Source organism: Macaca thibetana, chromosome 16 (assembly GCF_024542745.1).
Source record: "Macaca thibetana thibetana isolate TM-01 chromosome 16, ASM2454274v1, whole genome shotgun sequence".
In the NCBI taxonomy this organism is placed as follows: Eukaryota; Metazoa; Chordata; class Mammalia; order Primates; family Cercopithecidae; genus Macaca; species Macaca thibetana.
Genome location: NC_065593.1, coordinates 26,652,561 through 26,669,867, shown reverse-complemented (window position 1 = coordinate 26,669,867; position 17,307 = coordinate 26,652,561). Strand labels below are relative to the sequence as shown.

The following is a 17,307-nucleotide window of genomic DNA, read 5'->3' as shown; positions in this document are numbered from 1 at the left end:
GTCAGGAGATCGAGACCATCCTGGCTAACACGGTGAAACCCCGTCTCTACTAAAAAATACAAAAAACTAGCCGGACGAGGTGGCGGGCGCCTGTAGTCCCAGCTACTCGGGAGGCTGAGGCAGGAGAATGGCGCAAACTCGGGAGGCGGAGCTTGCAGTGAGCTGAGATCTGGCCACTGCACTCCAGCCTGGGCGACAGAGCGAGACTCCGTCTCAAAATAATAATAATAGTAAATAATAAATAAAACTGCAATTGTATGAAACGCAACATACATAGGCTCCGGAGTCAGGCAAATCTAAGTTAAATGCTGGCTCTGACATTTACTGGTGTAAAATGTTAAGCAAATTACTTTTAACTTTTCCATTTACTTTTTCAAAAAATTTAACTTACTTTTAGCTACTTTTTACCTTCTTTCATTTGTAGAATACAGATAATAGACCATAGGGTTGCTATTAAGCAAAATAATGTGCATAAGGTTTTTACCCTTACCATACTAAATTGTAAGTATCGTTATTATGAAATAGGGTTTCTTAGCATTAGGGCACCAAAACCAGAAACTGTAACGGAAAGATTGATAAAACAGACCACATAAAAATCAAGAACTGTGTACATCAAGTACCAGAAGACAAGCTGAGTAACTAACTGCCTTGATTTAGCAAAGGAATATCAGCATAACAACGAAGTAGACCAAAAAAAGTGGCATTCCAAGCACTGGTGGATGTATGAACTAGTTGAACTTGAAGATCTTTTTCAGAGCTAAAGTTCAGTGATTCCATATCACGAACCCAGAACTTGACCCTGGGATCCTCTGTGACATGCCAGAAGCACAAAACATCACGTTCCACCAGCATTTCGGGATCTGGGAACTGGCCGTGTTATCTTAAGTCCCCAATTTACTGTGCCCCGCAAATATCTCACAATCCAAATGTTTATCAGGACTTGTCACGACTCGAAAAAACGACACGCTCTGGCAACCGCTGCACAAAATGTGTCACAGCTGTGGGTCCTCACAATGTCCCACCTTTCCCCTTACAGAGGGAAGGTCAGGATCACCTCCCCCCAGACCCACCTCCCAGTCCCCCAAAAGACAGAGGAAGGAACTCAACAGATCCTCGACTCAACCTCACCTCAATCTCGTAGTCCTTCACGGGAGGGGGAGCAGCTGCAGCCGCCATGGCCAGGACCCCCACCATACTCCCCGTTTCCCGGAATCCCGTCTCCTAGGACCTTACGCGGTCCAGCCCGGTCTGCCTGGAGGCCATGGAGGCTGGCCCGCTCCAGTAGGAGCAAGTTTCTGGGATTCTGCAAGTTTCTGGGAATCCGTTTAGGATTCCCCCGCGCCCACCGACAGGGAGCCGGAGCGGAGGCTGGGCCCAGATCAGCCGAGTCGAACACGGAAAGAGGCAATGAGAAAGCGCGGGCAGCGAGATCCCTGAGGCACGGCCAGTGTATGCAGGGTGTCCTCGAAACCGGCGCTCCAGGCTGAGCGCTCGGGACCGGGACCGGGCCTGGGCGGGGAAAGCAAGCGGAACGCAGATCGGACCACAGAGCTTCGGAGGGAATTCTTGTCAATTGGGTTTTCGCGCCGTCCTGAGCGCAAGGGGCGGAGTTTACGGCTGTTTCTGGAGGCTGCGCGGACGGTGAGCCGAGAGGGCCAAAATAACTCCCTTGGCGAACTCGCGGGGGGCGGAACCATCGCATGGTGGAATTGAAAGCCAACCCGGGAATTTGGAAATTTGAACTTCTGTACTATCAGTTTCACCGTTGAGGACGTGATTTCACTAAGTCACCTAGTCAGTTGTTGACAGAATTAAAATTTAGACTCTTAACGCCCTAGGCTAGTCCCTCTTTAAAGAGGAAAATGCAGAAAAAGGAAATAATTTACATTGTTACCATGCACAATAAAATGCTAATATTTGGTCGAGCCTTCTACCTCAATATACGTCTACTCAGGATCCGAAATTCGACTTTTATACCTGTAAAAGTCGAAGTACCTATTCGACTAAGGAGGCATTTCTTCTGTGGATTTCGTCCTCTGGAACAGCCGAGAAAGGCAGTCATTGCTTCATCTGGTTGGCCTGTGTTCAGTCCTCGCAGGGTGCCAGTAATTTTCTGGTTTCTAATCTCATGCACCATTTGCATTGTTTTCATGGGTTTGGTTAGCCTTTACTTTTTCTTTTTTCTTTTTTTTTTTTTTCCATTGTCCCAGGTTTATTGAAAATATTACAGCATTACAGAAAGACTCAAACAGCTCCCCGAGGCGTTTTGAAATTCATCCCAACTGTAGGCTGGGTGACCTACAGGTTGGACAGACTGCCGAAGTCCAAAATCTTCTGCATTCCTTAGTGTCAGGATTCTACTTCAATGATCTCCCGATCCAGAGCTGAGACCTCGGGAACACAATTGTCTCTCCTTTCTCTCTCCTCCTCCTGCAGCTTGATGGAGATACCTCTCTCTCACTGGCCCCCTCTGAATCTGCTTTATCAGATGCGTGACATAGCCTGCTATCTTGTTGCGGGGCTTCTTGCTGAGGATAATGGCGATCTCCTCACACACGCGCTTGTGCGTATGGAAGTCTTTGCCCAGGCGAATGTAGTACTTTTCTATAATGACCCGGGCCGCCTTCTTTACTTCAAAGTTTTGATGCGAACGCGCCCCATGTTGGCGGGTCCTTGGTAAAATAGCTCTTTTTCTTTTCTTTTTTTTACGCTAAAGTTGCAATTATATTAAATATAGCCTGTTACATTTGTTTGAGTGTATCGTTTTTGTTGTTTGTTTGAGACGGAGTCTCCCTCTGTTGCCAAGGCTGAAGTGCAGTGGCACGATCTCCGATCACTGCAATCTCTGCCTCCGGGTTCAAGCGATTCTCCTGCCTCAGCCTCCCGAGTAGCTGGGACTACAGGCGCGTGCCACCACGTGGGGCTAATTTTTGTATTGTAGTAGAGAGGGGGTTTCGCCATGTTGGCCAGGCTGGTCTCAAACTCCTGACCTCTCAACTCCTGACCGCTCAACTCGGCTTCCCAAAGTGCTGGGATAACAGGCGTGAGCCACTGCGCCCGGCACCGCCCTCCACCAGCAATTTGCTGGGCTTTTTTTTTTTTTTTTTGAGATGGAGTCTGGCTCTGTCACCCAGGCTGGAGTGCGGTGGCACAATCTCGGCTCACTGCAACCTCCACCTCCCCGGTTCAAGCAATTCTGCCTCAGCCTCCCAAGTAGCTGGGAATACAGGTGTGTACCACCACGTCTAGCTAATTGTATTTTTAGTAGAGACAGGGTTTTGCCATCTTGGCCAGGCTGGTCTGGAACTCCTGGCCTCAGGTGATCCACCCTCCTCAGCCTCCCAAAGTGCTGAGATTACAGGGGTGAGCCACTATGCCCAGCCAATTTGCTTTTTTCATTCAACATGGTTTTTGGGTTTTGTTTTTTGTTTTTTTTTTTTTTTTTTTGAGATGGAGTCTGGCTCTGTTGCCCAGGCTGGAGTGCAATGGCTCAATCTTGGCTCACTGCAACCTTCACCTCTCTGGTTCAAGTGATTCTCCTGCCTCAACCTCCTGAATAGCTGGGATTACAGGCTCGCACCATCATGCCTGGCTAATTTTTTTGTGTTTTTAGTAGAGACGGGTTACCATGTTGGTCAGGCTGGTCTTGAACTCCTGATCTCGATATCCACCCATCTCAGCCTCCCACAGTGCTGGGATTACAGGGGTGAGCCACCACACCCCGCCTCACTTTTTTTCAAAAGCCATTCATGATACATATAGATCTGATTCATTCCCTTTCTTTCCTGGGCATTCTATCTATGCAACACATTTTATTTATTCATTTCCTTATTATTATTATTTTTGTTGTTGTTGTTTTGTTTTTGTGTTTGAGACAGGGTCTCACTCTGTCACCAACCTGGAGTGCAGTGGCATGATCTCTGCTCACTGCAGCCTCAAACTTCCGGGCTCAAGCAGTCCTACCACTTCAGCCTCCCAAGTAGCTGGGACTACAGGAGCATGCTACCATGCCCGGCTAATTTTTTGTATTTGTAGAGAAGGGGTTTTGCCATGTTGCCCGGGTTGTATTATTATTATTTTTTTGAGACAGGGTCTCACTCTGTCGCCCAGGCTGGAGTGCAGTGACGCGATCACTGCTCACTGCAGCCTCCACATCCCTGGCTCAAGAGATCCTCCCACCTCAACCTCCCAATTTGCTGGGACCACAGGTTCGCCACCATGCCCGGCTAATTTTTGTATTTTCTGTAGAGACAGGGTTTTGCCATGTTGCCCAGGCTGGTCTGGAACTCCTCGGCTCAAGCAATCCTCCTACCTCAGCTTCTTGAGATTACAGGTGTGAGCCACCATGCCCTGCCCATAAGGTTTTATTACATATAGTCACAACTATTGTGACAGATACCTTCTGGTCTGGCAAGCCCAAGCCCAGCTTATTCACTACCGTCCTTACAGACAACACTTGCCAACACCCTTCTTGGACTTGTGCCAGAATTGCTGTTCTGCTGGTCATCTCGTGGGACTCTCTCTTGGATCCCTCATTAGTCCACAAGCTTCTGGGTGGTGACACCTGGGTTTTGTTGTTTTTTGGTTGTGGTTTTTTTTTTTTTTTTTTTTTTTGAGACGGAGTCTCGCTCTGTCGCCCAGGCTGGAGTGCAGTGGCGCGATCTCGGCTCACTGCAAGCTCCGCCTCCTGGGTTTACGCCATTCTCCTGCCTCAGCCTCCTGAGTAGCTGGGACTACAGGCGCCCGCCACCGCGCCCGGCTAATTTTTTGTATTTTTAGTAGAGACGGGGTTTCACCGTGGTCTCGATCTCCTGACCTTGTGATCCGCCCGCCTCGGCCTCCCAAAGTGCTGGGATTACAGGCGTGAGCCACCGCGCCCGGCCTGGTTGTGTTTTTGTTTTGTTTTGTTTTGTTTTTTTTGAGACAGAGTCTCTCTCTGTCGCCCAGGCTGGAGTGCAGTGGCCAGATCTCAGCTCACTACAAGCTCCACCTCCCGGGTTTACGCCATTCTCCTGCCTCAGCCTCCCGAGTAGCTGGGACTACAGGCGCCCGCCACCACGTCCGGCTAATTTTTTGTATTTTTAGTAGAGACAGGGTTTCACCACGCTAGCCAGGATGGTCTCAATCTCCTGACCTCGTGTTCCGCCCGCCTCGGCCTCCCAAAGTGCTGGGATTACAGGCTTGAGCCACTGCGCCCAGCCTGCTGTTGTTTTTTGAGACCAAGTCTCGCTTTGTTGCACAGGTTGGAGTGCAGTGGCACAATATTGGCTCACTGCAACCTCTGCTTCCCGGTTTAAGCAATTCTCCTGCCAGAGCCCTCCAGTAGCTGGGATTACAGGCGCCCACCACCATACCCGTCTAATTTTTGTATTTTTAGTAGAGATGAGGTTTCACTAGGTTGGCCATGGCTGGTCTTGAACTTCTGACCTCAATGATCCAGCCGTCTCAGCCTCCCAAAGTGCTGGGATTACAGGCATGACCCACCGCGCCCTGCTGACATCTGGGTCTTAGTAACCTGCCCTAAGGCGTGCTCTGCTCTTAAGGAGCAGAGCTCAGAGCTCTGGCACCAGATTTGGGCTCAAATCCTGCGGCTTGGAAAAGTCGATTCGCTACTTCAAAAATTTTTTAAATTAAAAAAAAAAAGGATTTTTAATTTAGAGACAGGGTTTCGCTCTGTCGCCCAGGCTGGAGTGCAGTGGCTCCATCACAGCTCACTGCAGCCTCGACCCCTGGGCTCAAGCGATCCTCCCAACTCAGCCTCCCGAGTAGCTAGCTGGGACCACAGGCGCGCTCCACTACGTGTTGCTAGTAGTAGCAGTAGTAGTAATAGCAGTAGTATTTTTGGCAAGACAGGGTTTCGCCGTGTTGCCCAGGGTAGTCTCGAACTCCCGGGCTCAAGGGATCTGCCCGCCTTGGCCTCCCAAAGTTCTGGGACTGCAGGCGTGAACCACTGGGCCGGGCCGATTCCCACCTTTATCTCCCAATTTCCTCGTCTGAGCAATGGAGATACAGGTAGGGCTGAAGGTCAGGCAAGAATGCGATGAGCTGTGAGAAGCACTTGGCCAGGTGCTGGTTATCAATCTTGCCAGGCCTCAGCACGTTTACCAAGGAGGCCCAGCCAGCCGCGCTGTGCCGCAGCACTGAAGAGGCGGGGTGAACCGCGGGGCGGGCGGCGCTGGGACCCAGACGCCACCCGTGCGAGGCGCCGCAGCGCGCCCGTCAATCAAGGTCGTCGTGGGGCGTCGTGGGGCGTGGCGGGGCGAGGCGGGGCGGTGCTTCCGCCTGCGCTAGGCCGGGCCGGGCAGCTCGGAGGCGCCCGGCGCAGTCGGGAAGCCGCGCTAGGTGTCGCCGGCCGCGCGGCCAGATGAGGGGGGCGATGGAGCTGGAGCCTGAGCTGCTGCTGCAGGAGGCCCGCGAGAATGTGGAGGCAGCGCAGAGCTACCGGCGGGAGCTGGGTCACCGGCTTGAGGGGCTGCGGGAGGCGCGGAGGCAGGTCAGAGGGCCACACCCACGGGGGCGCTGTGGGCCCGGGGGCGGCGCGGGTGCCGGGCTAGGGCGCCGGGCGAGGGCCGGGAGGGCTCTGAGGGGTGGGAGTGTCCGAAAACTCTAAAGTAGGGAAGAGGCATTCATTTGAAAGGAGACCTAGTGGAGTCTGGGAACGGGGAAGGTGGGAGTTGGGGAGGTCCTAAGGGGAAGTTTTGGGGGTGGAGGGGTGGTGTAAGGAGCGTTCACTAAACTGTGGGGCAGCGATGGGAGTAGCGGTGGGGTCCGAAGTTTGGGAGAGTGAGGGACCAGAGCAGATTCCGAGGGGGTCACGCGGGTGGTGATGAGTCGGAGGAGGAGGAGACTATTCGGGAAAACCTGCGGTAGGTAGACATTGATTTTAGAGAGCCTGAGAAAAGGTGGGACAGTGACCTGGGAGACTGAAAGTGGAGACAAAATGGATATTGGAAGGGGAGGACTAAGGGGCGAGAGTGAGGGAGAGGGTAGGGATTGAGAAGCAGTAGCGTTGGCACTAAATAAATGCGGTTAATGCCTGAATAATATACGATTTTGAATGCTTTTTAAAAAATCATTTAGAGTAATCCCTTTCTAGAAGGTTTAAAATTTAAGGTGAAGGTGAAGCTATGTTGGAAGAGCAGAAGGAAAATTATTTCATTTTCCTTGAGAGAGGGAATACAAAGGTATAGGGAAATGGAAAAATAGATTTTAAGAGAGGAGTGCTGAAATGAAAAGCTAAAGATACTCTCAAGTGGTGCAGTTGTCTGTTTCACAGGGAAAGAGTTATCAAAGATACAGGAAAGTCATATGGTTTCTCTATACCCTCGAACATGTATAGGAAAAGATATAAACCGCTGCCAATTGGAGATAGGACGGATAATCTTCAGGCTACTATTAATGCAGCTGCTTAATAAGTGCTTTTTTGAGTGAGTGGGATTCCATCTGAATTTCTCTGGGTCATACTTCATATTAATCTAGATGGTCGTCTTAGCACTTCCATGCTGTATAGAACCTGAAAATGGTAGAAAAGTGCTGTGCAAACGGTGTCTTTGGATATTCTCATCATTAAGGACTCAACATGTTTTAGGTTATATATATATATTTAAAAAATATGCAAACATATATAAATATGTATATATATTTTTTTTTTTTTTTTTTTTTTTTTTTTTTGAGACGGAGTCTCATGCTGTCGCCCAGGCTGGAGTGCAGTGGCGCGATCTCGGCTCACTGCAAGCTCCGCCTCCCGGGTTCCCGCTGTATATATATCTTTTATTTTTTTTGAGACAGAGTCTCGCTCTGTCGCTCAGGGTGGAGTGCAGTGGCACTATCTCGGCTCACTGCAACCTCCGCCTCCCGGGTTCAAGCGATTCTCCTGCCTCAGCCTCCCGAGTAGCTGGGATTACAGGTCTGCGCCACCACACCCGGCTAATTTTTGTATTTTTAGTAGAGACGAGGTTTCAGCAAGTTGACCAGGATGATCTTGAACTCCTGACCTCGTGATCCACCTGCCTCAGCCTCCCAAAGTGCTGGGATTACAGGCGTGAGCCACTGCGCCCGGCCGGGTTTTATGTATTTAAAAATATTTGTAAAGCCAGTGTAGGCCAGACATCATTTGTATTTTAGTAGTGAAACCGGAAGCAGAATCTAGATATGATTATGCTGATTTGGTGAATACTTTTCAAGGCCTTCCAATGCACTCATCTTTATTTCTCTGTGAAAATGTCTGCATTATTCCTTCTGCTCTTTTGAAATAGGGACTCTAGATATAAGACATTGTATAAAAAGAAAGATATTAAAATACCATCTAACATTTCAGTCAGTTAAGGTGTATTATATATGAGCATGATTATTGTTTGTGTATTAACAATTAAGAATCAGTAGAATTGACACTAAATGAGTGAGTTTACCACCTGGGAGTAATTAATTTCTCGTGATATTGGATGCATTAAAAAAAAATCATGTGATTACACCTTAGATGGTTTAGTATTCAATTTTCAAACCTATACTTTTTTCAATTTTATATCCAACAATTTAAATACAGGACATGCTTCTCTGTAGTTTAGTTTATTATAAGTTTTGTTTTGTTTTGTTTTTGAGGCCCATTGTCTTGAGCTTGAGACAGAAAACATTAAATGGACATCCATTACAATTAGGTTCCTGATGACATTGCCTTCTGACTAGACTGAGTAATAATGTAGTTCTCTTTTGTGAGTGTGAGTCTCTTTTGGGAATGTGTTTTGTGCCAGTGGCAGTTACAACAGCATCTCTCGAAGCTAACTCTAGGGGATTGTGCATGTTTGGGTTTGTGGCATAAGTCCTCCGTGAACTTGCATTTTAAGGAAGGTCTATGGTACAAAAATATTATCAAAATAAGCAGCTGCTTTTGTTTGGTGGTTAGAATATTTTTAGGGTTCCAGTCATTTTCAGAGTAACTATGTAAAATATATGGCAATTTAGTCAAGGATTTTGCATGGGAGAAGCATGAGAAGAGCAGAGAGGAAGGGATGCCACCTGTTGTCTTTATTTTTTACTTGCTGATTTTGTATATTTTTGGCATATGATTTTTGTTTTTGTTTTTCTTTTGTTTTTCTTTTTTTTTGGTGGGAGTGTGGACAGGGTTTTGTTGCATTTCCCAGGCTGGTCTCCAACTCCAGGGCTCAAAAGATCCTCCCACCTCTGCCTTCCAGAGATGGAATTACAGGTATGAGCCACTGTGCTGCCTGGCATGTGACTTTTTTATTGAGATATAATTCACTTGCCATAAAAGTCATGCCTTAACGTTTACAATTCAAAGGTTTTTAGTATATTCATAGAGTTGTCCAACCATCACCACTGTCTAATTCAAGTATGTATTCATCACCCCCAAAAGAACTCCTTAGCTGTCACTCCCATATCCCCTGGCAACCACAAAACTTTCTGTCTCCATGGATTTGCCTATTCTGGTCATTTCATATAAATGAATTCATACGATATGTAGCCCCTTGTGACTGACTTCTTTGACTTAGAATAATGTTTCAAGGTTCATTGATGTGGTAGCACGTAACAGTACTTCAAACATTTTTGTGGCTGAATAATTTTTTTTTTTTTTTTTTTTTTTTTTTTTTGAGATGGAGTCTCGCTCTGTCGCCCAGGCTGGGATGCAGTGGCCGGATCTCAGCTCACTGCAAGCTCCGCCTCCCGGGTTTACGCCATTCTCCTGCCTCAGCCTCCCGAGTAGCTGGGACTACAGGCGCCCGCCACCTCGCCCGGCTAGTTATTTTTTGTATTTTTGAGTTGAGATGGGGTTTCACCTTGTTAGCCAGGATGGTCTCGATCTCCTGACCTCGTGATCCGCCCGTCTCGGCCTCCCAAAGTGCTGGGATTACAGGCTTGAGCCACCACGCCCGGCCTGTGGCTGAATAATTGTTATGTGGATATACCACATTTTATTTATCCATTCATCAATTAATGGACATTTGGATTATTGGATTAATTCCACTTTTGACTATTATGCTTCTGTAAAGAATTTGTGAACAACTTTTTGTGTGAACATGTTTTCAGTTCTTTTAGAATATAGCTAGGAATTGGTGGATCAAAGGCAACCTTTTGTTTAACCTTTTCAGAAACTCTTGGCATACTTTTTATCTTTTTTTTTTTTTTTTTTTTTTTTTGAGACAGGACCTTGCTGTCACCCAGGCTGGAGTGCAGTGGCACAATCTCGGCTCACTGCAAGCTCTGCCTCCCAGGCTCAAGTGATCCTCCCATCTCAGTGTCCCAAGTAGTTGGGAGTACAGGCACGTACCATCACACCCGGCTAATTTTTTGTATTTTTAGTAGAGATGAGGTTTCAGCGTGTTGCCCAGGCTCCTGAACACCCGCTTTGGCCTCCCCAAGTGTTGAGATTACAGGCTTGAGCCACCACACCCAGCTTCTTTTTTTTTTTTTTTTTTTTTTTTTTTTGAGCCAGAGTCTTGCTCTGTCACCCAAGCTGGAGTGCAGTGGCATGATCAAAACTCACTGCAGCCTTGACTTCCTGGGCTCAAGCCATCCTCCTGTCTCAGATCCCCAAGTAGCAGGGGCTGTAAGTACACACCACCATGCCTGGCTAATTTTATTTAATTTTTTTAGTAGAGCTGATGTCTTCCTGTGTTTCCCAGACCGGTTTCTTTTTCTTTTCTTTTCTTTTTTTTTTTTGAGACAGAGTCTCGCTCTTTTGCCCAGGCTGGAGTGAGGTGGCACAATCTTGGCTCACTGCAACCTTCAGCTCACTGCAACCTTAGGCTCACTGCAACCTCCGCCTCCTGGGTTCAAGAGGTTCTCCTGCCTCAGCCTCCTGAATAGCCAGGATTACAGGCGCCTGCCACCATGCCCATCTACTTTTTGTATTTTTACTAGAGACAGGATTTCACCATGTTGGCCAGGCTGGCCTCGAACTCCTGACCTCAGGTGATCCTGCCCACCTCAGCCTCCCAAAATGCTGGGATTACCACTGCACCTGGGTAAGCCACCATTCCCAGCTGCCAGGGCAATTTCTAACTCCTGAGCTCAAGCAATCCTCTTGCCTCAGCCTCCCAAAGTACTGGTATTACAGGTGTGAGCCGCTGCATCTGGCCTACCTTTTATCTTTGCTTTAGTTTCTTATCCTTTAAAATCTAGCATGAAATTTGTCTCGTGTTAAGAAATCATGTTGTATGAACATATAGAAGGAAGAAGAATAAAAATGTTTTTAAGTTATTCTGTCAAAACTGCCAACATGTAGCAGTTTCTCCTCTTGTGGTTAAGTTTAGGCTCTACCCTCTTTTCAGAGAAAAGGAAGTTCTGCGTAGGAATGCAAGGATTGTCTGTAACTCTTAATGTTTGAATAAGTTAAAGGCTAGAAAGCTGTTCATTGTCTTCAGGAAATCAGATAATGTTTACAGCCAACTTGGCCTAGCTGATGTTGAAATCATTAAGAATAGTTCTCTATAGCTCGCTGGAATCCTTGGTACTAAGATGTAAATACCAAAGAAATTAACTCCCACTGTCCTTAAATATTCATTTGTTCATTCACTCAATAAATATTTATTGGGTGCCTACTGTAGGGCTGAGAAACTTCTAGGTCCTAGATTCTGTGTTCAAGGAAATAGATCACTGCCCTCCTGGATTTATGCTTTCCTCTTTACTTTGATGGCTGATACTACCCCTAAAAACAAAATAAGAAAAACGTAAGTTCTGGCCGGGCGCGGTGGCTCAAGCCTGTAATCCCAGCACTTTGGGAGGCCGAGACGGGCGGATCACGAGGTCACAAGATCAAGACCATCCTAGCTAACATGGTGAAACCCCGTCTCTACTAAAAAAATACAAAAAACTAGCCGGGCGAGGTGGCAGGCGCCTGTAGTCCCAGCTACTCAGGAGGCTGAGGCAGGAGAATGGCGTGAACCCGGGAGGCGGAGCTTGCAGTGAGCTGAGATCTGGCCACTGCACTCCAGCCTGGGGGACAGAGCAAGACTCCGTCTCAAAAAAAAAAAAAAAAAAAAGAAAAACGTAAGTTCTATTTGTGTATTCATTTTTAGATTTCGCTTCTATTATATCTTTCATCACTTGTCCTATTTCTACAGCATTGGCCTTTCTGTTTGTTATAAGTAGAGATCCAACCTGGCCAATATGGTGAAACCCAGTCTCTACTAAAAAAATATAAATTAACCGGGTGTGGTGCTGGGTGCCTGTAGTCCTAGCTACTCTGGAGGCTGAGCAGGAGAATTGCTTGAACTGGGGAGGCGGAGGTTGCAGTGAGCCAAGATCACACCACTGCACTCCAGCCTGGGTGACAGAGCGAGACTCCATTTCAAAAACAAAAACATAAGTAGAGATAACTGATCAAAATGTCATGTAGTGATGTCAGCTGGCCACTCAGGCCTCACAGAGTGGCACCACTTTGATGACATTGCCAAAGTCAGGGCCTGGTCTTTAAGCTTTGTAAGTCCAAAAAGTTCATCTTTGTACATTATCAAAGGGGAATTAGTTGAGGTACTGGAGGTGTCTACAGTGAGAAATGCCAGTATTTTATTCTGTATGTTCTTTTTTTTTTTTTTTTTTTTTTTTTTTTTTTTTTGAGACGGAGTCTCGCTCTGTCGCCCAGGCTGGAGTGCGGTGGCGCGATCTCAGCTCACTGCAAGCTCCGCCTCCTGGGTTCACACCATTCTCCTGCCTCAGCCTCCCGAGTAGCTGGGACTACAGGCGCCTGCCACCTCACCCGGCTGGTTTTTTTGTATTTTTAGTAGAGACGGGGTTTCACCGTGGTCTCGATCTCCTGACCTCGTGATCCACCCGCCTCGGCCTCCCAAAGTGCTGGGATTACAGGCGTGAGCCACCGCGCCCGGCCTATTCTGTGTGTTCTAATTCACTCTATAACATCACTATGTTGGCTTTCATGTACCTTTTGGTATTCCGATTCAGTATTTCTCAAGACCCTGACAAAAGCAAGTCTCTGCTCCTTCAAGAGCAAATGGTAAGATCCTTGCGCCTAATTAAGATACTAGTTGGTGGCTGGGCGCAGTGGCTCATGCCTGTAATCCCAGCACTTTGGGAGACCGAGGCGGGCAGATCACCTGAGGTCAGGAGTTTGAGACAAGCCTGACCAATATGATGAAAACCTGTCTTTACTAAAAATAGAAAAATTAGCCGGGCGTGGTGGTGGGCGCCTGTAATCCCAGCTACTCGGGAGTCTGAGGCAAGAGAATTGCTTGAAGTCAGGAGACAGAGGTTGCAGTGAGCTGAGATCGTGCCATTGCACTCCAGTCTGGGCAATAAGAGCGAAACTCTGTCTCAAAAAAAAAACGAAAAGAAAAGAAAGCCGTTATTGCTCCTTTTATCTCCCACTTCCTCTTCTGTTACCCATTTTCAAAACACTACAAAAATCTGAGTATAGTTTGTTATAGTAGTAGTACTTAAAATGTTCCTATTATAGTATTCTAAGAAAAGGTTAAATCCAGATACAGGGAAAACCAAGAACAGGTGAAATAAATAAATAAATATGTATATATGTATATGTGTGTGTGTATATATATATATAATTATTATTATTTTTTTTTTAATGAAGTTTCACTCTTGTTGCCCAGTCTAGAGTGCAAATGGCGCAATCTTGGCTCACTGCAACCTCCGCCTCCCAGGTTCAAGCAATTATCTTGCCTCAGCCTCCTGAGTAGCTGGGATTATAGGTGCCTGCCATCACACCCAGCTAGTTTTTGTATTTTTAGTAGAGACAGGGTTTCACCATGGTGAAGGCTGGTCTCAAACTCCTGACCTCAGGTGATCCGCCCATCTTGGCCTTCCAAAGTGCTGGGATTACAGGCGTAAGCCACCACACCCAGCCCAGATGAAATATTTTTTTTTTTTTTTTTTTTTTTTTTTTTTTTTTTTTTTTTTTGAGACGTAGTCTGGCTCTGTTGCCCAGGCTGGAGTGCAGTGGCTGGATCTCAGCTCACTGCAAGCCCCGCCTCCCGGGTTCACGCCATTCTCCTGCCTCAGCCTCCCGAGTAGCTGGGAGTACAGGCGCCCGCCACCTCGCCCGGCTAATTTTTTTTTGTATTTTAGTAGAGACGGGGTTTCACCGTGTTAGCCAGGATGGTCTCGATCTCCTGAACTCGTGATCCGCCCGTCTCGGCCTCCCAAAGTGCTGGGATTACAGGCTTGAGCCACCGTGCCCGGCCGAAATATTTTTAAAATAACCTATAATTCTACTACTTACAGACAACTGCAGTTAACTTTTATTTATTTATTTATTTATGAGATGAAGTCTCACTTTGTTGCCAGGCTAGAGTGCAGTGGCGCCATCTCGGCTCTTTGCAACCTCTGCCTCCTGGGTTCAAGCCATTCTTCTGCCTCAGCCTCCTGAGTAGCTGGGACTACAGGTGCGTGCCACCATGCCCAGCTAATTTTTGTATTTTCAGTAGAGATGGGGTTTCACCATGTTGGCCAGGATGGTCTCAATCTCTTGACCTCATGATCCACCTTCCTCCACCTTCCAAAGTGCTGGGATTACAGGCATGAGCCACCCTGCCCGGCCTGCAGTTAACATTTGATGTATCTTTCTATATATATTATTCTGCAAAGTTGAGAGGCTACTATATATGCAACTTTGTATCACTTTTTAATTTTTATTAACATTATAAGCATTTTGTTAACATTATAAGAATTTTGGTAACGTTAAAAGCATTTACAAGAATATTTTCCCATGTAAAGCCTTTTTTTTTTTTTTTTTTTTTTTTTGAAGACAGTCTCACTTTGTCATTCGGACTGGAGTACATTGGCACCACCTTGGTTCACTGCAACTTCCAAGTCCCGGGTTCAAGCGATTCTCCTGCCTTAGCCTCTCAAGTAGCTGGGATTACAGGCACATGCCACCACACCCGGCTCATTTTTTGTATTTTTAGTAGAAGGAGGTTTCATCATGTTGCCCAGGCTGGTCTTGAACTCCTGAGCTCAGGCTGTTCACCCACCTCGACCTCAAAAAGTGCTACGATTACAAGCATGAGCCACTGCGCCCATCCCACAGCCTCATTTTTAATGCAGAGTTGGAGTCTATTATAAATACTTAAGGGAACATTTGTTGGTGGTAGGTTGCAATATATTGATTCTGGCACTCCAAAGTACTGGTAGCAAAACTAATTGCACATAAGGGGGGTAAAAATAAAAGCCACACATATAGAGTCAAAACAACAGGGATATATTCTGAGAAGTGTGTCATTGGGCGATTTTGTCATTGTACAAACCTAGATGGTATCATCTGCTACACTCCTAGGCTGTATGGTATAGTCTATTGCTCCTAGGGTACAAGTCTGTACAGCATGTTACTGTACTGAATACTGTAGATAGTTGTAACATATTCTAAGTGTGTATCTAAACATAGAAAAGGTACAGTAGGCATGGTGGGTCACACTTGTAATCCCAGCACTTTGGGAGGCCAAGGCGGGAGGATCTCTTGAGCCCAGAAGTTTGAGACCAGTCTGGGCAATATAGGGAGACCCCATCTCCACAAAGAAATTGAAAATTATCCAGGTATGGTGGTGCATGCCTGTGGTCCCAGCTACTCAGGAGTCGAGAGGATTCCTTGGTTCCTTGAGCCCAGGAGGCTGAGGGTGCAGTAAGCCATGATCACACCACTGTATTCCAGCCTAATACAGTGTAGACAACAGAACTAGACCCTGTCTCAAAAAAGAAAGGAAGGAAGGAAGGGAGGGAGGGAGGGAGTGAAGGAGAGAGGGAGGAGATACAGTAAAAATATAAAAATATAGTAATGTAATCTTACGGGACTACCATTATGTATGTGATTGTTATTGTCCAAAACATCGTTTTGTGATGCTTGACTGTATTTGTGTGCAAAAGACCACATATTTACGTTGGTTTTTGAGTCAGTCTTTTCGACCAATAAATCTTTTCACAAGTTTTTTTTTTTTTTTTTTTTTTTTTTTTTTTTTTTTTTGAGATGGAGTCTTGGTCTGTCACCTAGGCTGGAGTACAATGGCACGATCTCAGCTCACCGCAACCTCTGCCTTCCAGGTTCGAGTGATTCTCCCGCCTCCATCTCCTGAGTAGCTGGGACTACTGGTGCACACCACCATGCCCGACTACTTTTTCTATTTTTAGTAGAGACGGGGTTTCACCATATTGGCCAGGCCGGTCACAAACTCCTGAGCTCGTGATGTGCCTGTCTTGGCCTCCCAGAGTGTTGGAATTACAGGCGTGAGCTACCATGCCTGGCCTACAAATTGTCTTTTTTTTTTTAACTTTTTATTTCCTGAACAACACCGATGTACAGAAATCATCTTTAAATATGGCACTCTGAAAGCTGCTGGTTGAGTTTAAGACTCCCCAGAAATATAGAAGGAGGTCAAGGAGAATTAAAACAAGCTGTTCTGGCCAGGCTCGGTGGCTCACACCTGTAGTCCCAGCACTTTGGGAGGCTGAGGTGGGCGGATCATCTGAGGTCAGGAGTTCGAGACCAGCCTGGCCAACATGGTGAAACCCCGTCTTTACTAAAAATACAAAAAAGTTAGGTGGTGCACCTGTAATGCCAGCTGCTTGGGAGGCTGAGGCAAGAGAATTGCTTGAACCTGGGGGTCAGAGGTTGCAGTGAGCCTAGATTGCGCCCCTGCACTCCAGCCTGGGGAACAGAGTGGGACTCCATCTCAAAAAAAAAAAAAGAAAAGAAACTAGCCATTTTCTGGTCGGGTGTGGTGGTTTACGCCTGTAATACCAGCACTCTGGGATGGCAAGGTGGGTGGATTACCTGAGGTCAGGAGTTTGAGACCAGCCCGGCCAACATGGTAACACCTCATCTCTACTAAAAATTCAAAAACTAGCCAGGCGTGGTGGTGGGTGCTTGTAATCCCAGCTACTCGGGAGGCTGAGGCAGGAGAATCGCTTGAATCCAGGAGGTGGAGGTTACAGTGAGTGGAGATTGCGCCCCTACACTCTAGCCTGGGAGACAGAGCGAGACTCTGTCTCAAAAAACCAAAACACAAAAGAAAAAAACCCTCAAAAATTTGCTGGGCGTGGTGGCAGGTGCCTGTAATCCCAGTTACTTGGGAGGCTGAGGCAGGAGAATTGCTTGAACCCGGGAGGCAGAGGTTGCGTTGAGCCGAGATTGCACCACTGCATTCCAGTTTGGGCAACAGAGCAAGACTTCATCTCCAAAAAAAAAGAAAAGAAAGAAAAAAAAGTGTGTGAATGTTATGTTATAGAGGTATATTTTTGTGTGTAGATTTTTTTTTTTTTTTTTTGAGACGGAGTTTCACACTTGTTGCCCAGGCTGGAGTGCAATGGCACAATATTGACTCACGGCAACCT

General features: G+C 46.8%; 3 protein-coding genes and 1 pseudogene across 9 annotated transcripts in view; 2 read left to right on the top strand and 2 right to left on the bottom strand.

The window, feature by feature from the left end:
- The window catches only part of ATAD5 (ATPase family AAA domain containing 5), a 69,862-nt gene extending 68,263 nt beyond the window's left edge, over nt 1–1,599 (bottom strand). For 6 of the 7 annotated variants that reach the window (XM_050763773.1, XM_050763774.1, XM_050763775.1 and 3 more), the window contains exon 1: nt 1,129–1,590. In XM_050763773.1, the coding sequence (XP_050619730.1) occupies nt 1,129–1,194 (66 nt within the window). In that variant the 5' untranslated portion in view covers nt 1,195–1,590. Of the gene's footprint in view, nt 1–1,128 lie in introns of all 7 variants that reach the window. The other variant, XM_050763776.1, reaches the window with a different exon arrangement.
- Nucleotides 1–17,307, top strand: part of COPRS (coordinator of PRMT5 and differentiation stimulator) — a 415,601-nt gene that overhangs the window by 172,551 nt on the left and 225,743 nt on the right. The window lies entirely within an intron of this gene.
- LOC126939008 (40S ribosomal protein S17-like) lies at nt 2,245–2,661 on the bottom strand (annotated as a pseudogene).
- CRLF3 (cytokine receptor like factor 3) overlaps nt 6,243–17,307 on the top strand; it is a 56,676-nt gene continuing 45,611 nt past the window's right edge. Inside the window, exon 1 of the mRNA XM_050763818.1 lies at nt 6,243–6,493. Within this exon, the coding sequence (XP_050619775.1) occupies nt 6,365–6,493 (129 nt within the window). The 5' untranslated portion in view covers nt 6,243–6,364. The remainder of the gene's footprint in view (nt 6,494–17,307) is intronic.